Source organism: Fukomys damarensis, unplaced genomic scaffold (genome assembly GCF_012274545.1).
Source record: "Fukomys damarensis isolate Sample0158 unplaced genomic scaffold, DMR_v1.0_HiC HiC_scaffold_24, whole genome shotgun sequence".
Classification (NCBI taxonomy): Eukaryota; Metazoa; Chordata; class Mammalia; order Rodentia; family Bathyergidae; genus Fukomys; species Fukomys damarensis.
In genome coordinates this window covers 593751-619703 of record NW_022900936.1, presented here as the reverse complement: position 1 = coordinate 619703, position 25953 = coordinate 593751, and the positions used below count along the sequence as shown (strand labels likewise).

At 54.6% G+C, this 25953-nt stretch overlaps 2 protein-coding genes across 7 annotated transcripts; both read right to left on the bottom strand.

Annotated features, from left to right (window-relative positions):
- Positions 1–1061: 1061 nt before the first annotated feature.
- Positions 1062–9727, bottom strand: Ftcd (formimidoyltransferase cyclodeaminase). Of its 5 annotated transcripts, none has more exons than XM_010636391.2 (14): positions 9585–9727; positions 8859–9042; positions 7925–8053; positions 6914–7002; positions 6658–6837; positions 5763–5900; positions 5560–5691; positions 4365–4426; positions 4103–4229; positions 3857–4018; positions 2919–2962; positions 2630–2768; positions 2053–2148; positions 1062–1328 (listed from the first exon to the last, which is right to left on the bottom strand). In XM_010636391.2, the coding sequence occupies exons 1-14, from the start codon at positions 9636–9638 to the stop codon at positions 1074–1076; spliced, it is 1791 nt and encodes a 596-aa protein (XP_010634693.1). In that variant the 5' UTR covers positions 9639–9727; the 3' UTR covers positions 1062–1073. The 5 variants fall into 5 exon arrangements, 3 of the variants coding, with proteins under 3 accessions (XP_010634693.1, XP_010634695.1, XP_010634692.1); XM_010636393.2 differs by having other exon boundaries at positions 3857–3916; XR_782564.2 differs by adding an exon at positions 1637–1807 and having other exon boundaries at positions 1246–1328; positions 3857–4229.
- A 4029-nt stretch (positions 9728–13756) lies between these two features.
- Positions 13757–25385, bottom strand: Spatc1l (spermatogenesis and centriole associated 1 like). Of its 2 annotated transcripts, none has more exons than XM_010636388.3 (4): positions 23314–25385; positions 19000–19359; positions 14385–14536; positions 13757–14206 (listed from the first exon to the last, which is right to left on the bottom strand). In XM_010636388.3, the coding sequence occupies exons 1-4, from the start codon at positions 23624–23626 to the stop codon at positions 13880–13882; spliced, it is 1152 nt and encodes a 383-aa protein (XP_010634690.1). In that variant the 5' UTR covers positions 23627–25385; the 3' UTR covers positions 13757–13879. The 2 variants fall into 2 exon arrangements, with proteins under 2 accessions (XP_010634690.1, XP_010634691.1); XM_010636389.3 differs by having other exon boundaries at positions 19015–19359.
- Between the last annotated feature and the right edge of the window lie 568 nt (positions 25386–25953).

The window sequence follows — 25953 nt, the reverse complement described above, 5'->3', positions numbered from 1 at the left end:
GTTCTGCCCCAACCAGGGCTAACCCAGCTGCAGGGAAATGGCTCACAGCAGTGATACCCACTAGGTGCCCAAGCCCATGGAGACCAAGGGGCTGCCCAACCTCAGAGAGTCTGCTCCAGCCCAGCAGTCCCATGGCCCCAGTCCCATGCCCTGCTCCTCTCCAGGAGCCAAAGTCTGAGAAAGGCCTGAGTGTGTCCACCTCAAGAGCCCTCTGGTCCCATGCCCAGGACTGTCATGGTGCCTGAGACCCACACCTGGCTCAGAGCTGTCCCTGAGGTAAGACCACCAAGAACCAGGACAGCCTAGGCAGGGTGCAGGTGGGGCAGGTTGAACCTCTGAGCCAGGGTCCTGCAGGGTCCACCAACACCTGGGAATGCATAGGTGTGAGCTGAGCGTGGGCCATGCCAGAACCCAGGGCCATGAGGGCTGTACACCAGCACCCACAGCACCCACGGGACCCTACCACCGCCCTCAGGGGATTCTCAGCCTTAATGAGCTATGGGAGAGGCACAGCTGGCATCCCAAGGGGCTGCAGGGCATGGGGACCCCTGGGTCTCTGGCTGGACCCCCACACGGGCACCTGCACCCCATCTGGAACCAGAGCTGCTCCCAGCTCCTGTCCCTTGGCTTGGGCATCCATGCCTGTTAGGTACATTTTCTTTTTCTTTTCATTTCCCTCGGGTGCTCTTTCCAGAGCAAGTTTAAATTTGAAGGCAGTAAGGTCTGTCCCACTAGCATTCAGGCTTCTGCTGTGCTCAAGCAGAACAAACCCCAAGGACAGTTGTGCTGGCAGGTTGTGTGTGGAGGAGCCATCTGGGAATAATCGCCATGGCCACCACAGGCAGCTTAGGGGCACACAGCCATGTGAAGCCACAAGAACCAACAGAGGCCCACAGAACCTCTATGCTAGCCATCCTGTGCCCCTGAGTGGCCTCTGCCCCAGCACAGAGCCCCAGGCACCCACACTGAGCCTGGTGCTCACAGCCCCGCTGCAGCTGGGAACCCTCAGCTCTTCCCACCGCAGGGTCCTCTGTCCCTGCCCCCAAACCAAACACCCCATACACACTGGATGTTCAGACTTTATTGGGGACCACAGGTGATTGAGGGAAATAGGCAGGCCCTGCCCCAAGACCCACCTGTCCTCCATCCACACCCTGTGCCCCCAGGGAGCAAGCTATGTGTGGAGCCCCCATCTGAAGGGGACTGAGGGGCCTCACTGGACAAGAAGGTCCCGCTGGCCAGCACTCCCGCCGGGCCTCTAGGCTGTTCAGCACCTGCATGGCCTGGGTCTTTGCTTCCTGCAGGAGGCTGGAGATGCGCTGGTGAATCTGAGGGACACGATGAGGTGGGGGGTCACCCTGTGCCTGCCTGACCTACTGCATCTGTCCCCACAGCCTGGACCCCATGGCCACCTCTTGCCCTCCCCCCAGCCTGCCCACCTGGGTGCCTGGGTGTCCTGAGGAAATATCTCTACAGACTCCCAGCATGGGCAAAAGTTTGGGAGCAGCCAGGCTCACAGACCCCGAGATAGAGCTGTGACCCAGTCAGAGGGACAGCACTCCTGGCTGGGGGGAGGGTGGAAGAGGCCACGGGCCACTGCACCACATCAGAAGTCAGCCTCAAATCACAAAAGTACCTAAGATGCCCAACAGCAGGGCCAGGGCAGGCAGGGTCTGAAAATGGTGGGGGTTCCCTGCGAGTGAGGAGGACCCCAAGGACTTGGAAGAGGCAGCACAGGTCAGGAGCGCGTGAAAGTCCACAGAATGGGGCACTTCAGTGTGGTGAATTGTACATCCCTGAGCTCTACCTCAAGAATAAAAATTTTTAAATAGTAATCATAGTAATAATAACAGTTATCACTTGCCAGCCATGGCTGCTGAAAAAGACCTTTCCCCAGAGCCCATGGCTCCTCTATCCCTGTGTCACTGGTTTCTGGGTCTCTTGCTCAGGAGGCCTCTACAGAAACGGGGACAGGGGACAGGGGACACTACCACAAACCCAGAAGCCACACCCGCCTGGAGCCTCATCCAGCTCCAAGGCCGCACCCCGCACCTGCTCCTTGAACGCCTCGTCAACCATGTCCCGCAGGTTGGTTAGCACATTGAAGTACGCACCAAACACGCTCATCTCCAAGGCTTTGGCCGCTACCTGTGGGGACGCCAGGGAGCAGGACGGGCTCCAGTCGCATGGACCACAGGGCCCCCACCTCACAGGACCTCACCCTGGCCCGACCCCTAGGATCTGCACCCCAGGGCCCAAGGAGGGGCCGGGTCAGGGCATCCAACAGCAGCTTCAGACCCCATGACCAGACCTTGGACGTGGGCATCTTTCTTGTAAACACCCTGCGAATTGTGTGCCCCTAGGGTGGCGATAGGGCACAGTCATAGCTCTGCCCATGCTGTGTCCTCCACACCGGACACAGGGCACAGGATGGCAGTGGTGTCCAACACCACCAGCTGGCTCTGGTCTGTTCTAGGGACAGGATGGGAAGAGAGGGGAGCATGGAGTACAGAGGGCCCATTGCTGCCTGGCTGTGCTCTGTCCTGAACAAGACCTTAAAATAGGTTCTCTTACTGGTCCAAGAGTGGAGACCACTGAGGGGCCCATAAGTTCCCTGTGTCCCCAGTACCTGCAGGTCCGACAGGCAGGCCAGGTTCCCACAGAGGGCCAGCTCCTGTAGCACTGGCCACAGTGGGGACACTGTCTCTGCCAGCGCCAGGGGCACTTCAACCGCCTGCCTCAGCCTCTCCTGCAGGGCAGCTGCATGTCTGGAAGGGAGGGGGTGATGGCCTGGGCTGGGGCCAGGGGTGCACTCTGACCCCAGCCCTCCACCTAGGGCTTAGCACACAGCCCCGTGGGACCGGAGGACAGGCACCCGATGCTCATCTGGCAGGGCTGTCTTGGGCACTGGTACCCACCTGTTACCCTCCTCAGGTGTGTTCCTGGGCAGCTTTATCACCTCCTAACATGAAAAAGACCAAAACCATGGGCAAAAGATAAGGAGCTGTGTCCATGACCTGCATGACGGACAGTGGCAGAAGAAAGAGTCCTAGGATTGTGAGGGGCAGTGGGTCCCCACACTTCCAGTGCCAGCTTTTTCTCAGGCTGCTTAATGATGGCCAAGGCCAGGGGGCCAAAAAATGTGCTTGGAGAGAGGGCTTTGGTGAGGATCTGTGCTTTATATTCCCTGGCATCAGCTGCAGGGGCCTGAGAGGTCAGAGGCCACATGAGGGACATGAGAGGACAGTGAGCAAAACTTTCTGGGGCTCTTGTTTCAAGGTGACTGAGGACCTAGGAGGTCCCCTGAATCCTGCCCAGATCCCCTCCCACAGCACAGCGTAGCCCAGTGCCAACACCGATTTAATGTGGCACGGACAGCTATGCTCAACTAAACTAGATACAAGAGGTCCGGACTGCAGAGGGCAAGCACAGAGCATATAGCCATCCTCACCCTCACCCACCCTAACCCCAACTCCAACCCTAACCTTAACTCCAGCCCCAAACCCAACCCAACCCTGGCCCTAACCCACTGCAGGACCGGCGTTTCCAGACGGTGCCCTCATTTCCTGGACCCACGTGGCTCCCTTTCCCTCTTGGTGCCTGCTGGCTACCGCTTCCTTCCTCTGGGATTTCTCCCCTCACTCAGCTTCTGACACGGTCTTCTCTGGGTCTCCCCCCAGGTCTGGGGTCTGGGGTCCCAGCTCACCTTCTGGAGGCCCCAAGTTTCTCATGGCTTAGCCCGTGTAGGGTCACCGTGGTCTATGCCCTCCCACAGGCCCCTGGACTGGCAGAGGAGCTGAGGCATAGCCTCCCCCAGCCCCCCACCCAACCCCACGTCTCCCCAGGCCCTGCTCACCAGGCAGGCAGTGAAGGCCTGGGCATCAGCATCTACCAGTGAGGCCAGCTGGGCCGCTGCCTTGTGGAAGGGTGGGATCAGCCGCCGCATGGCCCCATCCAGGTGTTCGAAGCGGCGCCGCCCATAGGTCATCTGGCCGGCCATACAGGCCAGCGCCGCGCCCTGGGAAGAGCTGTGTGGGCACCCTCCCGGGGGATGGCTCGGGCTTCCGCTCTTTGGGGCCCCCTTGGCTTCCCCCATGCTCACCATGGCACCAGCAGCCGCAGCCACTGAGCCACCACCAGGGGCTGCTGAGCGGGCGCCCACCTCACGGACAAAGTCTCGTAGGGACAAGTCCAACAGGCGCTGCTCTGGATCATCGGGGACCAAATACCTGTAGGGCAGGGGCTCAGCAGCAGGACAGGGCTAGGGCCCCACTGGAGTCTCACACGGCCCCCCGGCCCAGCAGACCACCGAGTACAGGGGAGGGAGGGATGGAAGGAGGGGATGGTGATGCGGAGCCACTCACTCAACGACCCGCTCCTTGGGGTTGAAGGGAGCCAGGGAGTCCAGGCCCAGCCTGCTCACCACCTGCCAAGTGTGCACCTGGGCTCAGCCCCACCCACACATGCCAGGTAACCCTCAGTGCCCCAAGTTCTGCCTTCTGTGGGTTCAGGCGGGGCGTAGCAGGCCACACACCCCCACAGCTCTGCTGACCAGGCCCCACCAGATGCACCCGCTGCCTGCAACCACAGGAAACAGGCCACAAACAGCAGTTGCCCTCTGGCCCCATGTGCCCCACAGCCCACTGAGATTCCAATCCCTGTGTCTAGCAAGTTCTTAGTCTGGGAACAGCCCTGCTACCTGTGCCTAGAGTGTGAGAGATAGCGACTTTCACCCAGATCCAAAAGAAAGTTGTGACTCCCATTTGAGATTAGAACTCAGTCCACCAAAATCCACCCCTGAATTTCACAGAGCCCTTCGCCTGTGAAATCCACCCCCTGTGTCAGGGGACCCTTCCTGGGAAGAGCAGAAGTGACAGGTGCACTGGCAGGGCACAGCCTCCAGCATCAGGAAACTGCAGGCCCCAGAGCTGGGAGGCAGAATCTGAAAGCTCAAGGCAAGCTCTGCACAGACACCTCAGAAAGCTGAGGGGAACGCTAGGGATGAACACAGCCCACCAGGCCACAGGAGTCATCACTCATGGCCAGATGCCACCAGCTGCTAGATCTGGAGGCCACCATGCCCGAGGCTGGGATGCTGCCCTGCAGCAGCCCCTCACAAGTGGGGGGATCTTGGGCCTTCGGAGAATGGAACTAGAATGAGACCCCAAAAGGTGAATAAAGAAAAGCCCCCTCCAGAGCAAAGAGCTGGATGTCTCAGAATCTGTCTTCCCAGTGGGCAGGATAGGGAAATCTCTCCTGGAAATTCCTGGTTCTGACAGAGTTCCCATGCTCAGAGCAAAGTGCTCAGGTCCCAGGGGCCCTGGCCAGGTGAGAAGGGACCCTCCCAAGCTAAACCCAGGCACCTGAGAACTGCCACAGATGAAATTAAGAATGTACACTTACTATAGAAAACCACACAGCACAGGAGGAAAGGAGCAGTCACCATGAGCCAGTGACAGCAGAAATGGCACTGCACAAAGCCAGGCCAGCTGAGCCCTGACGTTGCCTGAATCCCGCACAGCCATGCACAGTGCCCAGCCTGCCCCACCCGGCACCTACCAGCCTGATCCGGTGCTCCTCCTCCAGCACAAACAGGTTCTCCCTGTGGCAGTAGAAGGCTGCGGCGTCCAGCAGGGCCTGCAGGGGCACCAGGCCCACCAGCTGCGAGCCCACTACGGGAAGGCTCAGCTCCTGTGGGCAGTGGTGTCAGTCCAGGGCAGCTGAGCCCCAGGGATGTGGGGCACGGTGCCCACCCTGCCCACCTGTGCTTCCCTGCAGGTCTCCTCGTAGACTGTGTGCAGTGCTGTGACCTCAAAGTCCAAGAGGTTCGTGGACACCTGTGCCAGTTTCTTCTCCTCCAGGTACCAGCCAATGCCCTGCACCTTCTTCAGACGGCCCGGCTGCAGAGAAGAAGCATTTTCCAGCCACCGCCTGGCCCTGGCGCTGCAGCTCCTCCCTGTCCCTCTCACCGGCTAGACAGGGAGGGACAGGGAAAGGCCCTCACAGGGAAACTGAAGTGCCAGGGTCAGGTGCAGGAGTGGCAACCCATCCAGACACCGTGCTCTGCCCCTGTGGTGTCCTGAGGCCTGGAGACACTGATGTGGGGCCAGGGGGACCTGTCTCCTGTCCCACTTCAGGGGTCCAACCTCACCTTTGAGGCCCTGAGGTCACTTGCTTTATGGGTACTATGAACAGTGGAGGTGTGTGGTGGTGAACTGGGATCCTGGGCCCCAATCTCCAGAGAGGGAACAGGCAGGCTGGGTCCCCACCTTCACCAGCTGCCGGTGTCATCTGCCTGTGACCTAGACTCTGAGAGTGATGTTGAAACTGCAGTGCCCTGCTGGGGGGCTTCTGGGGCTCCAGGGGCTCCTGGACCGTGTGGGGACGCAGGGGGCGCCTGGGGCTGGGAGGCAGCTGCCCTGTGGCCCTGGGGGTGCAGTGCTTCACCATGGCATGGCCTCATCACAGCACGGACTCCTCAGCTTCCGGTGCCTGAACCCCACCCTGCCAGCTCCAGAGCCTGGCTTCCAAGACAGGGCCCCTGCTGACAGCACCCCCACCCCACTGTGGCATCCTGTCACCCTGCTCCTGGGACCACTGGCCTCCTGGGACATTCGAGCCCATGTGGGAGCTCCCGCACATGCCCCAGCCACTCGCCTGGTCCTTCCCTCGGCCCTGCTCCCGAAGGTTGAGGGCAATGCGGTGGGCCTGCTCCTTGGTGCCCAGCAGGTTGACATTGAAGGCGATAAGGAACTTCCGCGCCCCTGTGACGGTGGCCCCCCAGCTGGGGACAAAGGTGCTAGGGCCAAAGTCGGGGGCCCACTCGGCCCGCTTGAGCTGCAGAGCGGTCGCCTGGTGAGAAGCCTGGCCCCCTCCCGCGGGGTGGCTCCCCCTCCTGGCCCAGCCCCAGCACCTTCTCAGGCAGCGCCTCGTACTCTCCTGCTCGGATGGCTGGCAGGCTGCGGCGGCTGGCCATCTGTGCTGCCTCACCGTACAGGTACACTGCGGGGGGCCAGCAGTCAGGGGCCAGCAGGGCCCTCTCTGGCCTCCTCCGGTGACCTGCGCCCCCACTCCTGGACTTCAAGGGGTGGGAATCACGGCCAGTCCATGATGGACACACCCAGGCTCCCACACATGCTGCCCTGACACCCCGCAGAATGAGGGGTGCTGCGGAGTGCTGGAAAGTGCTGGCAGGACACTCGTGTTCCCTGCTACAATCATTTTCAGCCTGTGATGAATGTAGCCACAGATGAAGGGACACAGAGCTGGCCATGCACACAGCCCAACCCAGGGCTGAGGGCCCCGTCTTGTGCCACCCACACAGGCCGACTTCAGCCAGCTCCCCCCGTCCAGGCGATGGATGTGCCCTGTCCCCAGTCCATATCATTCTCTTGATTTAGGTTAATTGTCTAAAATGAGAGACTTTTAAAGTCTGTTGAGTCACCTGCCTTGACTGCTCCACAGCACAGCCAAATGATCCCTGCTGCTGGGCACCTCAGGACCAGGTGTGTAGGTCTGGGCTATGAGGGCTTCTTTTGTGTTCATTCCATTGTTAGGGCCACAGGGAATTTCCTGCATTATGGTTTGTTCACTTGTGGGTTTTATTTTGGGGGGGTTCTTTAAGGTGTGTTTCTTTGGAGTTCTGTTCTGTTTTGTTGAAGGTTGAGCAGCAACTGAGCTACATCCCCAGCCCTTTCTTTCTTTCTTTACTTTTTTTTTTTTTTGAGACAGGTTTTCACCAAGTTCCTAAGTTATTCATGTTCACCATCCTCCTGCCTCAACTTCCAGAATGCTGGGATTATAGGCATGGCTACCATCTACACTTTCAATGGCCTTCAAAAGCAGAGCGCTGGGCATGCTGGGGCAGCAAACCCTTGCAGATGGTACTTGGGGAGCTGGAGCAGAACCCCTCCCAGGTACTCACCTGGTACGCTGAGCTCCTCTGCCAGCCGCTGGCCAAAAGCCTGGGCACAGAGCACACAGTCCTCCATGCTGACGCCCCTCACTGGGATGAAGGGGCAGACGTCCAGGGCACCCATGCGAGGGTGCTCCCCTGCAGAGGGGCAGGCAGGGTTTAATGGACATCCCTTATTACCCACTCTACTGGCTCCCTGGCCATAGGGAAGTGGCCAGCTCTAGGCACCCCTGCCAAGCCCTGGCTTGGCTGGCCACCTTGAGGGGCCAGAGGACACCACAGAAGCCCAGCACTCAGGCCAACAGATGGGCCTTAACAATTTGGCACCACAACTTTTCAAGGATTCCAGTTGGTGATTGCCCACAGCAGTGTGGTCTTGGCCAGGCTCCACACTTAGCCCTGGTCCACCCAGTGTCCCTACCTCCCTGGTAGTGGACAGAGCTGTGCGTCAGAGCCCTGAGCCTACCCTACATCTTGGGCTGGCCCCTCCTGCCACGATGAGCCTCTGATCCACTGGGTCCCCTCCCTGGGGCCAGCCGGTGTCCTGGCCTCTGACCTGCTTAGACTTCACTGACCTTTGCCCCTGCGCACCACCCCCATCCTGTGTGGTTTTGCATAGTTGACAGGTCAGTTTCTGGGACCAAATCTTTTCTGCCCATACCCCAAGGCCTGCTCAGAACCACTGCTGGCCACCTCAGGACCCAGGATCCAGATGGCAGTGCCCATTCCTCCGGGCAGGCCTCCCAGCCCTTCTTGCCCTGGGCCCTGGCCTCCTCCCTCTTGTTCCACCCACTGTTCCAGAAGTGGAACACAGAGGACATCAGCAGCCCCAGGGCTAAGTCAGAGAGGAAGACACAATCCCTGAGCCACCCTTCGCCCAGGACACAGGGACAAACAGGAACCCTGAGACAGGGACTCACTCCCACCCGCCCTGCACCCTCACCTCGGTGCTGGCTCATGTTGATAAGTCCCCAGGCTGCTCGGGCAGCATTGAGTGCACCGCTGACCACACACTCTGGCTGCCCCACGAAGGTGTAGACAGTGCGGTTGGTGGACGGGCCTGCATCTACATCCAAGAGTACACAGCCCGGGGTCTGTGCAATGGCCCCTGAGATGGCGTCAATCACCTGGGGACAGTTCCAGGCTCAGCCATGCCCAAGAAGGGGCTCGGGGCACACACAGGCCAGATGGTGCTGAACAGCAGCAGGGTTGCTCCAGGACCAGGAGAGGGGGAACTGGCCACTCCTGCTAAGGAGACAAGTAACCCTCTGGCCAGGTAACAGAGGCCACCTCCCCCTCCGGGGCCTCTCAGTGGGAGGCTGGGGTTCAGGTGGAAAGCCAAGAACCTCCAGGGAGGAAGGGGCTCAGGGCCCACTCCTGGGGTCCTCAGTGGCGTGCCTGACCTCTGGCTCAGTTCCTTATAGGTTAAGAGGTGGTGACAGTGCAGGGAGAGGGGTGTTAAACACAAGCGAGAGGGTCACTTGCGCATGACCTCTGTGACTTCAGAAGGTCCTCTGGGACAGTCCTCGAGGGCCCCCTCTTCACAGGAAGCACCATGGCCCAGAACACACACATGGACCCCAGCACCCAAGGCCCCAAGGCCTGGGCTAGGCTGTCTGAATCCCCATCAAACACCCAGCGTTCTTCAGCCTGAGCCCGTGGGCCTCACCTCCTTGTTGTTCCCCTCTGAGAAGTTGGGGACACACTCCACCAGCTGGGACATGGCCAACACCCTGGTCTGGACTGCTCCGGAAGGGCAGAGAGGCACAAGAACCACTGCTCTGGGGTAGCCAGGTCCTTACAGCCCCAGTCTCCGCCCACAGTGGGCTTCTCATTAACCAGGAGGTGAAGGGAGGGGGAGAGGGGCAGGAGAGAGGGAGGAGGGTGGGCTGGCTCCCCAAAGCAGCTTGCGACCGGACTGGGGCCCTTGGGCTAAAGACCCTGAAGGTCCTGGAGAGGTAAAGTCTGGGTGGGGGCATCACCAGCCTGGGCTCCATCTCAGCTTGGCCCAGGGCCACCTACTGGCCTCCCTGGTGACCCTGGTCTGTGATCCCCTGGCCAGTGTCTCCTGGGGCAGGCCCTCCCAGAGGTCAGTCCAGCACCAAGGGCATGGGGACAGCATGCGCGCCTGAGTGTGCAGAGGCGTGCACATATGTGAGTAGGAGCGCACATAGGGGTCAGGGCACACACGTGTGTGCGGCATTCACACACGTGTGGGGCATTCACACACGTGTATGGGGCGTTCACACGGGTGAATTCAGGTTTCTGCTGTGAGTGTATGTGGATGTTAGTGACTGCACACGGGTACACACAGATGTGGAAAATGGATTTTTGTATATAGTCAGCCATAAGTGCCTGTGCATTCCCCAGGGAGCTCCCCAGGAGGCAGAGGCAGGAGGATCATGAATTTGAATCCCTCTTGGGCAATTCAGCAAGGCTCTTTCTCAAAATTCTAAAGAAGGGCTGGGGAGGTAGCTCAGTGCAAAGGCGCTGGGTTTAACCCCCAGTATCATAAAAATAAAATGAACGAATGAATAAATAAATAAATAGAACTGGTATTTCCTTCTGCATGGGGTCCACCATATGTGGCTGTTCTGGACACATAGGGACACCAGAGCCCTGCCATCCCAGCTGTGTGGGGACATCCCAGCCCTGCTGCCCTGACAACACCCCAAACCTGGAGTCAGTACCTAATGCTGGTTGCCTTTAAAGCTCCACAGGCATCTCTCCCAAGAGGGGGCCCACAACCTCAGTCTGGCAGGGTCTGACTCTCCAGAGATGTGATGCTGCATCTCCCACAGTAGTGCTGGGGCAGCCTCAGGGCCCAGTGAGATCTGTGCGGGCTCTGGAGGCCCCATCTGCCATGCAGCAGCTCAGGGGCTGGCAGGAGGGAGCTACACAAGCCGAGACTCTTGGGAGCAGAGGCAGACAGTTTCCCCCAGCCAGGGCCCCACGTCTAGAGCCTGGGAGGAGAGGAAAGGTCTCTTGTGGGCCGAACTGTGTCTTCCCCAAATCTCAATGTTGAACCAAGGTTTTCGGAAGCATCCATATTTGGAGATGGAGTCTAAAGAACTGATTCAGTTAAAATGAGGCCTCTAATCCAACATACCTGAGTCCTCTAAAGAGCCAGGACACAGCCCTACACCAAGGATGACTGCTTGAAGGTACAGGGAGAAGGCGCTATCTTCCAGCCAAGGAAAGAGGCCTTCTGGAGGAACCAGCCCTGTGACACTGGTCTCGGACCAGCAGCTTTCTGGACACACAATGACAAAAGCACGTGGCCTGAGCCCCCAGGCTGTGGTTCTGCTCATGGCGGCAGAGCTGCCTAACCCAAGATCCTGTGGTGCTGGGCATCCAGAACACACCCAGTGGTGGGGACAAGGAGAGGCTCTCCACACCAGCGTTGGCTCTGAAGCCCCACACCCCCATTCTTGCACCCGTGATGGACTGACTGAAACCTACAGGGTCCAGGGACAGTGGTCAGGAGCTCCCAGCAGGAGTTGGCCTGTGTTCCTCCTGGAGCCTGGCCTGAGCAAGGGCTGGGAACACTGGACACACAACAGAGATAGGGTGTGTGATGTCAGCCCTGATTCTTGGGGACAGTTCTGAGACCATGGAAACTAGTGGGTGCTGTAAATAGCTCTGAGTAGAAGCCCTAGGTGGCCCCACTGTTCATAGAGAAAACAATGGAACTGGCACTTTAATTTTCTCCAGGGAAGGAACCAGGACTCTCAACTCTAGGACATCAGGAGGACCCAAGATGATCCTGAAGCACCTGACCAGGAAGTCCAGAGGTGCTTCGAAAACAGACCCCAACAACCAGCCCTCGCAACAGCAAGGGAGGCAGTGGACACAGGAGAACCCTGAAGGTACCCTCAAAGCTGGGACCACCTGAATGCAGAGGTGAGTAGTATTGGATCACAACTCAAATGTAAGCAAACACCCCTGAGTCTGTCATAAATAACAGGCTCAGCAAATAAATGTGGGGAACAGACCAATTTGCCACACAGAAGAATCCCTAGCAAGTCCACGAAGATGCTCAGCAGGTGGAGCTCAACCCCACAGTTTAGACTTGGGCCGGGGCTACACACGAGCCAAGCCCAGCTTGTGCCTCCATCTCATCTACAAAGCAGGCTACCAGGACCCAGCCGCGTCTGCTCCACCTTCCAGGCTGGTTTAAGTCATCACAGGTCCCCTCACCACGGCCGTATTTCCTCTCACTCTTTTTTTGGTACTGGATCGAACTCAGGACCCGGCACTTGTCAGGCAGGGCTCTCACTCTTACAAGAATAAATGCAGGAAGTCCCCACCCGGAGCTCCTGGTAGAGCCCCATATAGATGTGGCAACCAGCATTAATGCCCGTCTTCTTCACCAGAACTCCTGGGGCAGCCGTAGTGCGCTCCACGAGCACAGCCCCATGTGGACATGGTCTCCCTCACTGCCAGACTTTTAAGCCCACATGGCTCCTGCTGAAGCCCTAGCGTAGGCGGGATCTCCATTACTGTCAGTCTTCTACGGTACAGCCGCCTGAGAATGTGGTCACCCTCGCTGCCCAACCTCTCCACGTGCGTGGCTCCACTGCAGACCTCTGTGGAACTGTTCCCCTTTTCCTTTCTTCACCCACATCTTCTGGTACAGCCGCATGTGGATGTAGTCGTTCTTAATGCCCAGCTTCTCCACCCCGCAGCCCCAGTGCAGCCTGTGTGGGTGTGGTCATCCTCACTGTGCGCACTCTCCAACAGCAGGCTCCCATGGTAAGCCCGTGGCAACACGGTCACATCACTAGCAGATTCTCCACTGTCAGAGTTTCCGGTTCAACCTGCTCGGACATGGTCTCCCCGCTTGCCCCTTCCCCACCACGTGGCCCCTGGTACAGTCCTGTGTGGAGACGGTCACCCTCTGCGCACTTTCTCCTCCCCGTGACTCCTGATGCAGCTCTACTTGGGAGTGGTCACTCTCACACCCCAGCCTGCCCTCGCACTGGGCTCCTATTGCAGCCCCTTCACTTCCCAGCTCCCCCTACGTGGCTCCTGGTGCAACCTCAAATTGACATGTCACCCAGCCACTCTGCCCACATGACGGTGACCCACAGTTCTGACCCGGAGCCTCTGAGGAGCACAAGTGACTGCAGTCAGCCAGCCCCTCCACTCCTGGGGACTAGGGCTCAGGGAGGACCCCACCTGCTCCCCCAGGAGCCTGAGCTTCCTCCAGGAGGAATTCCAATCCTGAACCATTCGTGAATGAGACAGAGATATCACAGGTGCTCAGAGGACAGTGGGGAACACTGGCGTGTCACACAGGTACACACATAGAGGTATGACAGTAGGGTGGGGACCGATCAGCAAACCCCCGCTCCTGCCCCTCTGGTCTCTTATGTCCCCAGGGTGGACCAACCCCCCCTCCCCACAGTGCTGCTTCCCCAATTCCTGTTCTGGAGAAGTGGCCTCCCCAGGGCCAAGCTTATGCCATACGGGGATTGCGTCCTGGCTGTCACATCCCAGAATACCAAACTTCTGACCAAGAGGTTGCATTTGCATGCTGCACTGGCCCTATCTGTTCCTAGCCATCCTGTTGGTGCCCAAACCCTTGCTTTGGCTCTGCCTTACGGAACACTAGAGGGGACAGGACTTGCTGGTCCTTTCAAAGGGAGCACCAAGACTTCCATGGTTTTCACAGCTTCCACACTTTCCAGAACTGCTTAAAGCCAGCTCCTGCAGCCAGCAAAGCCCAGGCACTGTCCAAACCCTCAAAGAGCCAGAGGTGAGGCAGACGAGTCAACATGCTTTAATAAGGCCACGGTGCCCTGACTCAGGCCTCCGGCTGCTGGGCTCTGGGCGAGCGCAGGCCGCAGGGGGCCCTCCCACCACCGCCACCACGTGGCAGCCGAGAGGGATGCACAGGAGGCACGCTGGCCCCCTGGTTTGGAACAAACGTGTTTATTGCAGGAAGGGTGAGGCCTCTGCTCACCAAGCGAAGAGTGGCTTGCTGTCCTCCTTGGCAAGCTCACACAGGCAGTTCAGCAGCAGCAGGGAGTCACCCAGGAACTTGGGCGGCACAATGTCAATGACCAGCTTCCGCAGCGCGGCTGGGCTGCTGTGCAGAGGGTTGGCGCGCAGGTCAGGCCGCTGCTTGAGGATGCCATAGGTGTTGATGAGGAACTCACTGAACACCGGGTGCACCTCTCGGCTGTAGCCCAGCTTCTCCAGCCGTGCAGTCAGCGTGAGGTAGCGATGCGTCAGTTCACGCAGCTTTTTCTCATCCACTGAGCCATCCAGGGACTTGATGGAGGTCTGTGGCCAGGTGGGTACATTCAGGGCCACATCAGGGCAGCCAGGCCACCCACCAGGGTGACACCATCTGGGCCACTTAGAGGTGAGATGGAGGCTGCAGGTCACACAGCCCAGGTGGGACACAGAGCCCAGAGCCCGCCCTCGGACACCCGCCCTCACTGGGTGCCGTGGGATGCACCTGCTTGATCTTCTCCGGGATGTTGGACACGGTGAAGCCATACAGCCGAGTCACACATGGAAACACGTAGGCCAGGATGCGCCGGTCCAGCTGGAAGGCGATCTCCCCAACAATGCGGCTGTCCTTCTCTGCACTTGCGAAGCTCTGGATCTCTGTGATGGGTGAGGACCAGGACCCATCTCAAAGCCCGCCCCCTCCTAGCCCCTCTGTAATGATAAACACAGATCTAAAAGAAAACTGGTTTTTGGAGCTGAAGGGAGCGGACTGCTCTCAGATGATCCCGTAGGCTCCCCCTGGTGGGAGATGCGTAAGAATGCTCTGAACGCTGGAGAGCCCTGGCCTGCGGCTGGCCCTGGAGCTGGAGCCGCCTGCCCCCAGGGAATTCAGGTGGACAGAGTGTGCTGCTGTCAAAGGAGTCAGCAGGAAGCTGCTCTCCCTGGCTAGGGGAAGGCGGCTGAACTCTGTCCATCTTTTCCAGGCCTATGGAGAAGACTGTGGGGCTGGCAGACTTTACTTGGGACACTTGGGTTCCTCGTCCACCTGCTTCCAAAGGCCTCTCCCCACCACAGCTAATCTCATTTTTAGGGTCAGTTATTAAGCAATGCCATCTACGTTGATACCTTTCAAAACCATGTGCTCTTTGAAAAATTAGCCATCTGAATTTGAGAGGAGTCAAAGGGAGAAAAGACCAGGGTTGGAGTGGGCGGAATACATCCTCTGTCCAGGAAGCCCATGTAGACTGGGGTGCTGCAGCGGCCCCTCAACCCCATCAACCCCACCTCCCTTTCCACCACGGCCACGTCACGGGCTCCCCAGAACATGCCACTACAAGTCATTCTCCCGAGCCTTGTGCTTCCACCCTGAAGGACACACACCACCTCCACCCACATCCACATCCATTTCTGCAGCCTCAGGGCTTTTCCAAGCAGGGTCTGTGAGCCAAGCCCCTCCAGAGTTGGCAGCCGGGAGAGCCCCGAGAGTGGCCAGCAGGCACAGTGATGAGGAGGCTGAGGCGGGGCTGCCCCAGGACCCATGCTCACCCAAAGGCACTCAGCACCCACAGAGAGGACACCACACCACACAGAAGGCCACTGCTGGTACCCTGTGGCCTCGGGCATTGTTGAGCTGTCCCTCCCCAGCCTAGAGACCCAGGACCTCTGGCCACCAGTGTGTGGTAAGGGGCTGGGCCCCAGGACCCATCTCATTCTTTGAGGTCAACAATCTGATATCAGGAAAGAAAATGACATTATAAGAAAATTATAGAACAGTGTCCCTCACGGATATCACAAACTCTTAACAACATTTTAGCAAAATGAATTCAGCAATACAAAAATGTATATTACAATAATGGAGATTTGTCTCAGAAACATAAGGTTGCCTTAACATTCAAGAATCAATCAATTTGATTTGTCATATGCTGTGGTTTGGGCAGGTATCCCCCAAACGTCCATGTGTAAAGACTGGGCCCCCAGGCTGGGCTTTAAAGAGGTGGGGCCTAGTGGGAAGCCATTAGTCCTCAAAGGTCACTGTAGACCTGGGATCTCTCTCGCTCTCTCTCTCTCTCTCTCTCCCTTTCTCTCTTTCTCTCTCTATGCTCCTGCCATGTGCTGCCCTCATCAGAGGCCCAAACACAAGGACATCACCCAGTCTTGGACCTGAACCTCCAGAACCCTGAGCCAAAATAAGCCTCTCTTTACTTTGTAAGTAGCCCATGTTGACATGTTGTTATAGTGGTGCAAAGCTAACTAAACTAGATGGTTTGTTTACAACAAGTACACATATGATGTCTAGCTTCACATTCCACTAGGTCCCACGACAACCAACACTTGAAAAACCAGAAAGCAACACAGTACATGTTCTGACTCACTCTGCAGCACCGATATCAACTACCCTTCCCAGTGTGGTGAATATTACTAATATTAACCAGTGTTCACTTTTCCTCACTCCCACGACACAGGAGATTCCCCCTCCCAGATGACTTCTTCTGGACAGTGAAATGTAAGCCGGTAGGCGAGAGGTACTTCCAAAGCAATTAACTGATCATGCAAAAGTCTCTATGCTCTACAAGGATCCAGACCCAAACCATTTAAGAAGTAATTTGTCCAATTTGCAGAGGACGAAATATCCTCCCTTTCAAAACTACCACAGAGAGGGTGAAGGACAACCTTGACACCAAATCTGAATAAGGGAAACACAGGAAAAGATCATCACTGGCCAGCGCCCCTTGTGAATATGTATGCCAGTCCTAATGAAACGCTAACACGTTGCATCAGACAGCACTGTTTAATGTGGTACATCACGACAAAGTAGACTTCACCCTAAGAAATCATGGCAGCTTAAAATGAAGAGATTAAAATATTTCATCTCAGTCAGAGTTTAAAAAAGAAACACATAAAATTATTTAAATAAATGTAGAAAAACGTTTGATAAAAATAAAAGTTTATGTTTTGTAAAAAGTTTTTATCAAACTATTAGGAGATGAGACCATCCATAAACTAACAAAAGAAATCCACTAAAACACAACAGATGGAAATAAATTGTTTGTAGATGGGGAGGGGAGGAGGGGGTGAAGGGAGGGTAGGGACAAGGGGGAAAAATGAGAACCAAGACCTGTCATGTAAAGGTACAAGATCCCAACAATGAATGTAACTGTATTGTATCCCTAAAATGTACCAATAAACTCAATTAAAGCAAAAAAAAAAAACAAAACCACACACACACACACACACACACAACAAAGTTCACAATTAAGGCTTTTTTATGAGTCCCTTTAAATGAAAAGCAATACAAGGATAATCTTATCCAACTAATGTGCAACTTTGTCTAATGGTCCAAGAAAAGTAAATAAGATGAAAAATAAATAGAAGATATAAGGATTAGGAAGAAACAAATTAAATTATCACTATGTACACAGAGATACAGGAAACTGATCTATACCATTTGTGAAATTTGTTTTGTTTAAATGCAGCACTGCAGAGCACCAGGGAAAAGATAGTTCTAATAAATGGTAATGGCACAACTGGTTAGGGATTGGGAAAAATTCTAAAATGGATCTCCACCTCATGCCTCTTAAAAAAATAAGTTCTAGGTAGAATATAACATTTAAACTGTTTAAAGATGAGGCTATCTTATGACCGTGAAGAAACACAAGATTTCTCAAATTAGACTGAATAACCACAAACCATAAGTGCCAAGAGGTGTAGTCAGCAGGCTTGAGATTCAGGAAGAGCTAAGGTTAGGCTGACTGACTGAGGGCTGCAAGACAGGAGGAATTCTCTCTTACTCAAAAAAGGGTCTATTCAAGCCTTCTTCAACAATTGGATAAGGTCCACCCCATGGCCACTCTGCCAATTTAAATGTTAATCTACACAAACAACCTCACAGCCTCCCCCAGAATAATTTTTGGCCAAGTATCTGGGTACAGAGGCCTAAACAAGTTGACACATAATAAAATTACCTATCACAAGGGTTGATACAAAAAAAATCAACTGTGTTACTAGATAGAAGAAACACATCAAAATGATAAAAAGAATACTATCACAGCATAAAAATATGAAGCACAAAGGGCAAATTTGACAAAAATGTACAAGACGTGTGTATAAAGAACTACAATATATGGCTGAGAACTGCTAGAGATGCTACTGAGTAAGAAGATTCAATGTTGTGAAGGTACCATTACTTTGGGAATTGGTCTGCTTCACCTTCAGACTCAAGATAATCCAGTCAAAACCCCAGCAGGCCTTTTTAATTTTTTTAGAAATGGAAAATTTGATTCTAAATTTCATGTGGAAATGTGAAGGATCTAGAACAACTTTGGAAAAGGAGGGCAGGCCACTGTGAACTCTCTCAGTGGCCTGCTCTCGCTCCTCAGAGCATACTGCTTTTCCTAACTTTAATAAATGTAAAACCTTTCTACCTTTAAAAACAAAAAAAGAAAAAAGAAGTCAGAAAAAAGCTTGTCACACTGCCCACATCACAGTCTCTCTGTACAGCTGCAGCAACCAGTGCCAATGGTCACAGGCAGGTGAGTCCAGGGAAACACAGGAGGCTCCCGTCACATGCTCATGTTGGGTGACACTGATGTCCCACAGCCTGGAGTGGACAGTGGGAATGGACCGTATTTTAAAATACTGACCCCAGAGGAGTGGAAGTCTATATGCAAACCTCACATCACAGACAAAAAATAATGCAGAACTCATCAGAGATCTAAATTTTAAAACTAAGTCATAAAATTTCTAGAACACAAGCCAGACTCTTTGTGGCTCTGAGTTTGACAAAGTCTTCCTAAATTGGACATTAAAAGCACTAACTACAAAGAAAATAGTTAGTACTAGCCATCATCAAACTCAACAGTTTTTATCCCCCAAAAAACACAAACATGGAAAAGCTACAGACCAGAGGGCCATGTCAGCAAAACATATACCCAAAAAGGACTTGTGTTCAGAATATATAAAGAACTGTTGCTACTCAACAGAGGACAAGAGATCAGCTTTCCTAAAAGGTTAGAACAGACACAACCCTGCACCCGCCCTCCCAGCCCTCTGCCCACTCTGTGCTGCTGGAGAAGCCTGGTTGGCCAGGTTGCCCAGACACGGCCTGCCCCACCCAGGCCCACCTGTGCATGCAGTACCATTGAGGTAGTAGCTCCTCCTCGTCCTGTCCTCAGCCGGCGGGTTGCCCTCGGAGAAGCACACCTTCTTAGGCCGCAGCATCTCCCTGGGCTCAAGCAGTGCCTTGTCTGCCAGTGGGTCCTGCAAGGGGCTCAGGAGTGGGGACAGCTTCCTGTCACCTCGAGTACGCAGCTCAGGGGGGCTGAGGAAGGACTTGAAGGGCAGCTGAGAGGAGGTCATGCAGCCCAGAGAGGCCTCATCCTCACTGGAGAGGGGAGCATGTGAACACAGCAGGTCCTCCAGGGATGACAGTGGCAGCTGGGAGGACGTGTCAGAGACGCTGGCAAACCTCCCAAAATCTGGACCTGGTGAGGGAGGAAGGGGCAAAAGTCAGGCTCAGGTCCCCAGACATTCCCCCAGTGCAGAGAGCAAGGTGAGGGACACAAAGCTCGGGCACCTGCCTCACGGTCTCAGCTCCTGGAGCCCACAGACCTCAGTACACTTGTAACCATGACCCCTGGGAACATGTTTACATGATTTTAAAATCTGTCCTAAATGGTGTCACCCTAGGATGTTTCACCGAGCAATATGTCTTTCTGAGACATCTCTGTGCTCAGCCACTTGGCAGGCACCAGGGTCAGTTGACCGTTTCCCAGCATGGGAGCACACAGTGTCCTTCCACCCACCTTCGTTATGAAGGCAAAGCTGCAGCAGCCTCGCCAGCTGCCTCCTCACTCGTATGGTCTCAGGAGTGTGTGTGTTTGACCTTCTTTGATATCCACAGATGCAGGGCAAACCTGTGCTTGCGTGGCACAGATGCTATGCCATACTCCCCTAGTTCCTGGCCACAGGAAGTTAGGGCTTATGAAGTCCTTTTCCATCCCCAGGTCAGGAGTCTATTCTCCCAGCAATAAAGTAAATACATATTTTAGAAACTATTTTTAAGGACTATAGTGAAAAATTGTCTTTTGTAGGGCCAGAGATTTAGTTCAGTGGCACCACATCTGTCTGGCAAGTGCAAGATCCTGAGTTTGATCCTTTATACAAAAAAAAGAAAAAAAAAAAGTACATTTATAGGAATAAACTGTTTCCCAAGGGAAAACTGTTTAAAAGAAGAAAATTGGTCTACACAATCTGCTTCCTGTCTGCCGTTGGGAAGCCAGGGGTCCCCAGGCCCCAAGCCCCCACACCACACCCTACATTACCAAAGAACATCATGGACTACTGTGTGCCAATCAGAAATGTTAAAGGAGAGCTCTTCTGGAGAATTATTTTTAAATGATTCAATAAGTAGAAAACCTGAATGAGCCAATAAACAAGAAAAACACAGTGCAACCCACTTGTCTCCTGTCTCTCAGGAGCTACCTCTCTCAACGAATTTTCCTACTCTAGCTGAGCATGGTGGCATATTCCTATAATGCCAGCTTTTGGGAGGCTGTGGCAGGAGGATCGCCATGAGTTCAAGGCTAGCCTGGGCTACACAGTGAGTTCAAGACCAGCCTGAACTACATAGTGAGACCCTGTGTCAAAAAACTAAAATAAATAAATAAATGTTCCCCAAAGGACTGCAGGCCCAAATAATGTGATGAAGTCTTTCAAGTTCCACAATAACTCATGATTCCTACATCAGCATATAAGGTTAAAATACTGAAAAAAACATAAAGAGGCTAAAGTAAATTAAAGACTTGTCACAGTGCTGATATCAAATTCCCACAAAGATAATCCTCAGAAAGAAAACTGTGGTTCAGGCTCACATAAAAATGAAGACCAGACAAAAATCCACACAATGCCCCACCCAGGAAGAGGTCAAGACAGACTCAAAAAGGCAGCAGGTTATACAGCCCACCAGCCACAGGGTGCACAAGGTTCCCCCACAGCCCTGGGAGAGGTGAGGGATACAGAAACAGGCTCCAGAATTGAACAAAATAAGCCATTTCTTGTTCTTCAAAAATTAGAACTAGGAGGACTCTTCCCCAGTGCCCAGTCTGTGTCCAGAGGTTGTCATCCTACTGGCTCCCAAACCCAGCCTTCAGAGGCCGGGCTCCGTGTCTGATGGGGACCCACAGGTACATCTTCATGTAACTGTGTGCATGTGCTGAATGAAGAGATGATGCCGCACACACCACTCCTCCACAGTGGAGGATCAATGCCACAGCCTCCTGGAAGCATTTGGCAGTGTCTGTTTCAACTTTTCAAATGCACACGGCCTTTGACCCAAGGAATCCAGGCTAGGACTTTTCCAGATGGCACAAAGTCACAGCCGGCAAGAGGTGCACATGTGGCTGTTTATGGCAAGACTGTCTGTGGTCACAGAGACCTGAGGGCATGCTACTGCCTGTCATGGGGACCAGCTGAAGTGTCCAGCATCAAAGTGTGCTGGACAGACACAGAAGAGAACCAGAAATGGAGTGAGAGATATGGACAGTGGCCAGGAAAGTCAAACTGCAGAACAGTATGTTCCCGTTTGGATAAACCAAGGAGATGAGATACCCACATTAAGACTCATCAGGAGTGCCAGGAGCTGTAGATCAGGCTGCCCGCGGGTGGGCCAGTAGGCAGGGTGAGCTAAAGGGTCATGGCCTCTGAGGTTTGCAACAATTGGACACAGCACATGCTGGAAACGTTAGAAAAGCTGATTTTGAAGAAAACAGCCTGTTTTCAAGACGGATGCTACAGGGCTCTTGGAAACGAACAAACCATTGCTGTGTGGTAGCTCCTTCCTGTCTAGACTTTCCTTTTGCAGGGCCTCAGCAGTGGCTTTCCAAACTCCAGTCCCCAAGACCAAGGTTGTGCCCTGCTGAGAACAAGCCTGCTCATTGGCCTGTGGCTGAGGTCAGCACAAGTTCAGAACGCAGCGTCAGGAACCTGGAGTTGGTGGCTGAAGCAGGGGGAGGAGGATGGTACCATCCAGAGCTGAGCTGGCCTGCCTGTGAGGCCAGCCTGACCCACATACTTCAGTGGGCTCCAGCACACTGGAAAGATGTGGTGGCCTCAGGTTGGGCACCTGCTGAGACTGATGTCCCAAGATCTGGGATCCCTAGGGATGGCCCAAGGGCAAGGCACAAGGCACAGTTGGGAGATGAAGCCCTGGCTTAGTACCTGGCCAGGTCAGATGAGCTTGTGAGCCTCTGACAGTAATCATCACCAGCGAGACCTGGGCTCAGAGCCTGCATCCTCAACTCAATATGACTTTGGCACCAACACCTGTCACATGTGACCCAGTGCTATGCAATATGTGTCTTCAGCTCTCTCAGCCATATGCCAGTGGCACATCTCTGTCCCCCACCCAACTGCCTGTACGGAATCTTAAGTGTCCAACGGCCCATGAGACCCCTCATACCAGGGGTTCTATATGCACTGTGGTGGCCAGACTCTGGACCACACAAGCCCAGCGGACTCACCTTAGGACTGGAGGATGCAGAGCACCTTTTCTGGTGCTGGGTACACTCAAGAGGACAGTGGCCAGGAAGTGATCAATGAGGAACAGGGCCCCAGAGCTTTCTTTCACAGGCTAGCAGCTGACCTCAGGGCATCACACGGGCATGGGCCTCTGCCTGACCACATGGCTCTCACAAACAGCAAGGTCCACAGGCCACTGGCTAGCCATCTGCTTGGTTACAGACGCCAGGGCAGGCTGCAAAGCATCTCTGTCCCTGCCATGGCCCACCAGTGTGAGCGGCCACCATATCCAGCAGGAAGCTGACCCCACCGGGTCACTGCTGACTGGGATTCTGCTGGCCAACCCCCGCTAAAGAAAGGCTAAGGCCACATCCATCAACCAGGCCCCCCAAAGGGAAACTTTACCCAAAGAACTCTAAATTAGAACCAACTATTTTTGCAGAAAGTATCAAATCCTGTTTTTTGTTGTTTTGTTTTTATTTTTTTTTGTGTGTAAACGGCCCTGGAAGTTTGGAGTCGATTTAATTTGGTGAACGAGTTCACAGTGCCATTTCTCCCACCCATTTTCCCAGGAGGCAATAGCAGGGCCTCCCACTGAGGTGGATGCTAACCCCCCTATGAGCAGGCTCAGTCACGTGACTTGCCGTGGCTGATGGCAGGTGAGTGGACAGGATGTGAGGGGACACTCGGCCAGCTGCAGTCCCAGGATGCGAAGAAGCACAAAAGCAGGGCAAGCCCACCGCCAAGCCCAGTAGCGCTCGACAAGCTCAGTGGGTAACCCACCCGATCACATCCCCAGGTGTGGACTGTGGCCTGAAAGAAGGGCCTTCCCAGGGAAACGGGGCAGGCAGGCCTGGCCCCACCACTGCCCTCTGACCTGCACCCTCATGGGCCTGTCTGGCCACCGTGGGCACGCTCACCTCCACTCCCTGGGGAACAGGCCTCAGGGTAGGGGGGTGTCTTGGGGAAGAGGAGGTCACGGGCCCCACGGCCACCATCCTGGCGGTTCTCACTGAGAAGTCGCTTCAGCATCTGGTTCTCCTTCAGGAGGCGCACCTGTTTCTTCAGATCTGCATTCTCACTCATGAGCCTGTTCATCAGCTCACTGCCCTCAGCCATGGCTGCCCTTGGATGCTCACGGACAGACCTGCAGCCCCATAGAGGTGGAAATCTAGAGCCCACAGCCCACAGAAACAGCCACGACCAGAGTTCCACAGCCGCCCGGCCTTCCATGGCCTTGTGATGTCACCACCCTTAAAGATGCAGTACCACTTCACCTCCTCCCCTGGCCCCCAGACACCTCCTACCTGATGTCCAGGCCAGGCTGGACCCCCAGGTATGTAGTGAAAGAGCCACAAACACTGTGTACACAAAACACCCCACACTGGATTAGAGGATCATGTCACCAACACTAGGGGGCGCTGCGAGACACAGGAGGGGTGTGCTGAGCCCCTTTGAGCAGCCCAGCAGTGGGGCTGCTCCCACAACCCCAAGGCCAAATCCTGCCAGCACCTTCCAGGAGAGACAGAGCAGCCTGGCTGGGCACGTTGGTATCAGCTGTCCATTGTGTGAAGTCCTTGGCAGCAGTGGGATTTGGCCTTCACCCTGAGCTGTGACATGACCCATGAGACAGTGGACCCCATATTACCTCCCGACTCCACAGGGCCACAAGCTAGCGGGTCCCACCAGAACCTGGATGGCAACTGGTGTGCAGAGGGTTACTGGGGCTCAGGTGCCAGGGAGATCAGCCTAGAGCCCCAGTGTCTGGGGGTCCTGATGGGGCTGAGAATTGAGGTCACCTTCAGGCCACCGCCCCATGAACAGGTTCTAGGCAGCACACCAGTGTCCACCCCACAAGCTGAGCACAAAGCTCTCCAGACCATCCGTGTGAAACCTGCAGTGCTGGGACCCCTGGGTCTTCTAAATGGGAAAAGTCCCCTTTGTATTCCAGGAGTAGCTTCAGTGAACCCTCAGGGTTCTCACCCAGTTGAGGGCGATGGGAACTCAGGTGGAGCCTACTGAGGGAGCACTTCCAGGGCAGAGGGAGCAAGGGCTGGGGTCAGACACAAGTCTAGGATTTCCCTACACCCAGCTCCTCTGAGGGCAACACCAGCCATAGCCAGCAAAGCTTTCCTTCTACCAGCTCCCGCTGTATTCAAAATCCCACATCTTCTTTAGCCACAGGCCTGTCAACCCCCACCTTGAAACAAAGGTGCTCAGGCAACTAACGGCTCCCGTGCCTCAGTCTCCCTCAGGGCTGATTACAGGCACGTGTCATTGTACTGGCTCTGACACAGTATCACTGGACTCATTCGTTTGCTGTTTCACAGAACTGAATTGTGATACCATCTAGGCCTAGATTTCTTCAGGAAGCTTCAAATTTCCAGTTCAATTTCTCAAGATACAAGGCCACTGAAGTGCTCTTCATGTCAGTTTTGGTAACTGCCTTTTGAGGAATATGTGCATTTCATGCAGGCTGAGATGGGCCTTCCTGCCATCCAAATCTCACCCCTCCAGACACAAGTAGATCCAGTCAAGGTAGGAAATAAAACAGGAATGCAAAGCCGCAGCATGAGCAGGGTGTCTTCAGCAGGAACACGGCAAAGGGCAAGGCTGAGGTATGGATTTCAGGTAGATGAGCCAGGTGAGCAAGCTGCACAGGAAGAAGCTTGGGGGACCACTACCTTGGGCCCACAGTGATGTGAAGACCTTAATTCTGGATTTGTTTTAAATGTGACCAGACTAAATGTGTTAATCTTTTCAAAGCACCAACGTTTGGTTTCTTTCTATTTTTTTACTGTATTTGACCTCTGTATTTTCCATTTTGGCTTTAAGCTTAGAGCCGATTTTAAACTTTTCATATTTATTTACTGCATCCTTCAATAAACCCCACAAATTCTGATGTCATGTTTACTTTCATCCAGTTTGAAGTTTGTTTTGTTTTGTATCTGGTACCAGGGATTGAACTTGGGACCTTGTGCTTGCCAGGCACATGCTGGCACCACTGAGCTAAATCCCAGGACAAAACTTGAAGTGTTTTCTCATTTCCCTTGTGCCCCAATTTTTTAAAAGGCCCTTTTAAAGAGCAGTTTCAGGTTCCCAGCAAAGTTGGGAGGAAAGCATGGGGATAATTACGCACCCTGCTCCCACACACAATCGTCTCACGACTGACTCCCCCACCCGAGGCCCACCAGTCAGGGGGCCTGCACCGACACATCATTACCTCCACCTGGTGTTCACCAGGGCTTACTCTAGACACGACACGTGCACTACAGTAGCAACCAGCACTTCAGGGCCATCGAGTCCCCTGCTCGGCCTTTTCATCTTTAGCTTTCCTCTAGCCCTTGGCAACCAGTTTTCTTGATACTGTTTCTATAGCTGTGGCTTGTTCGGAATGTCACATATCGTAGTCACAATCATACAGTGCGCAGCCCTTTCAGACGGACCGGTTAGCAGGGCTTTAAGGTTTTGTTTCTTTCATGGCTTGTTATCTCATTTCTTTTTAGCACTGAATCGTCCATCACCCTTAAATTATCGGTTTATCCATTCATCTACTGAAG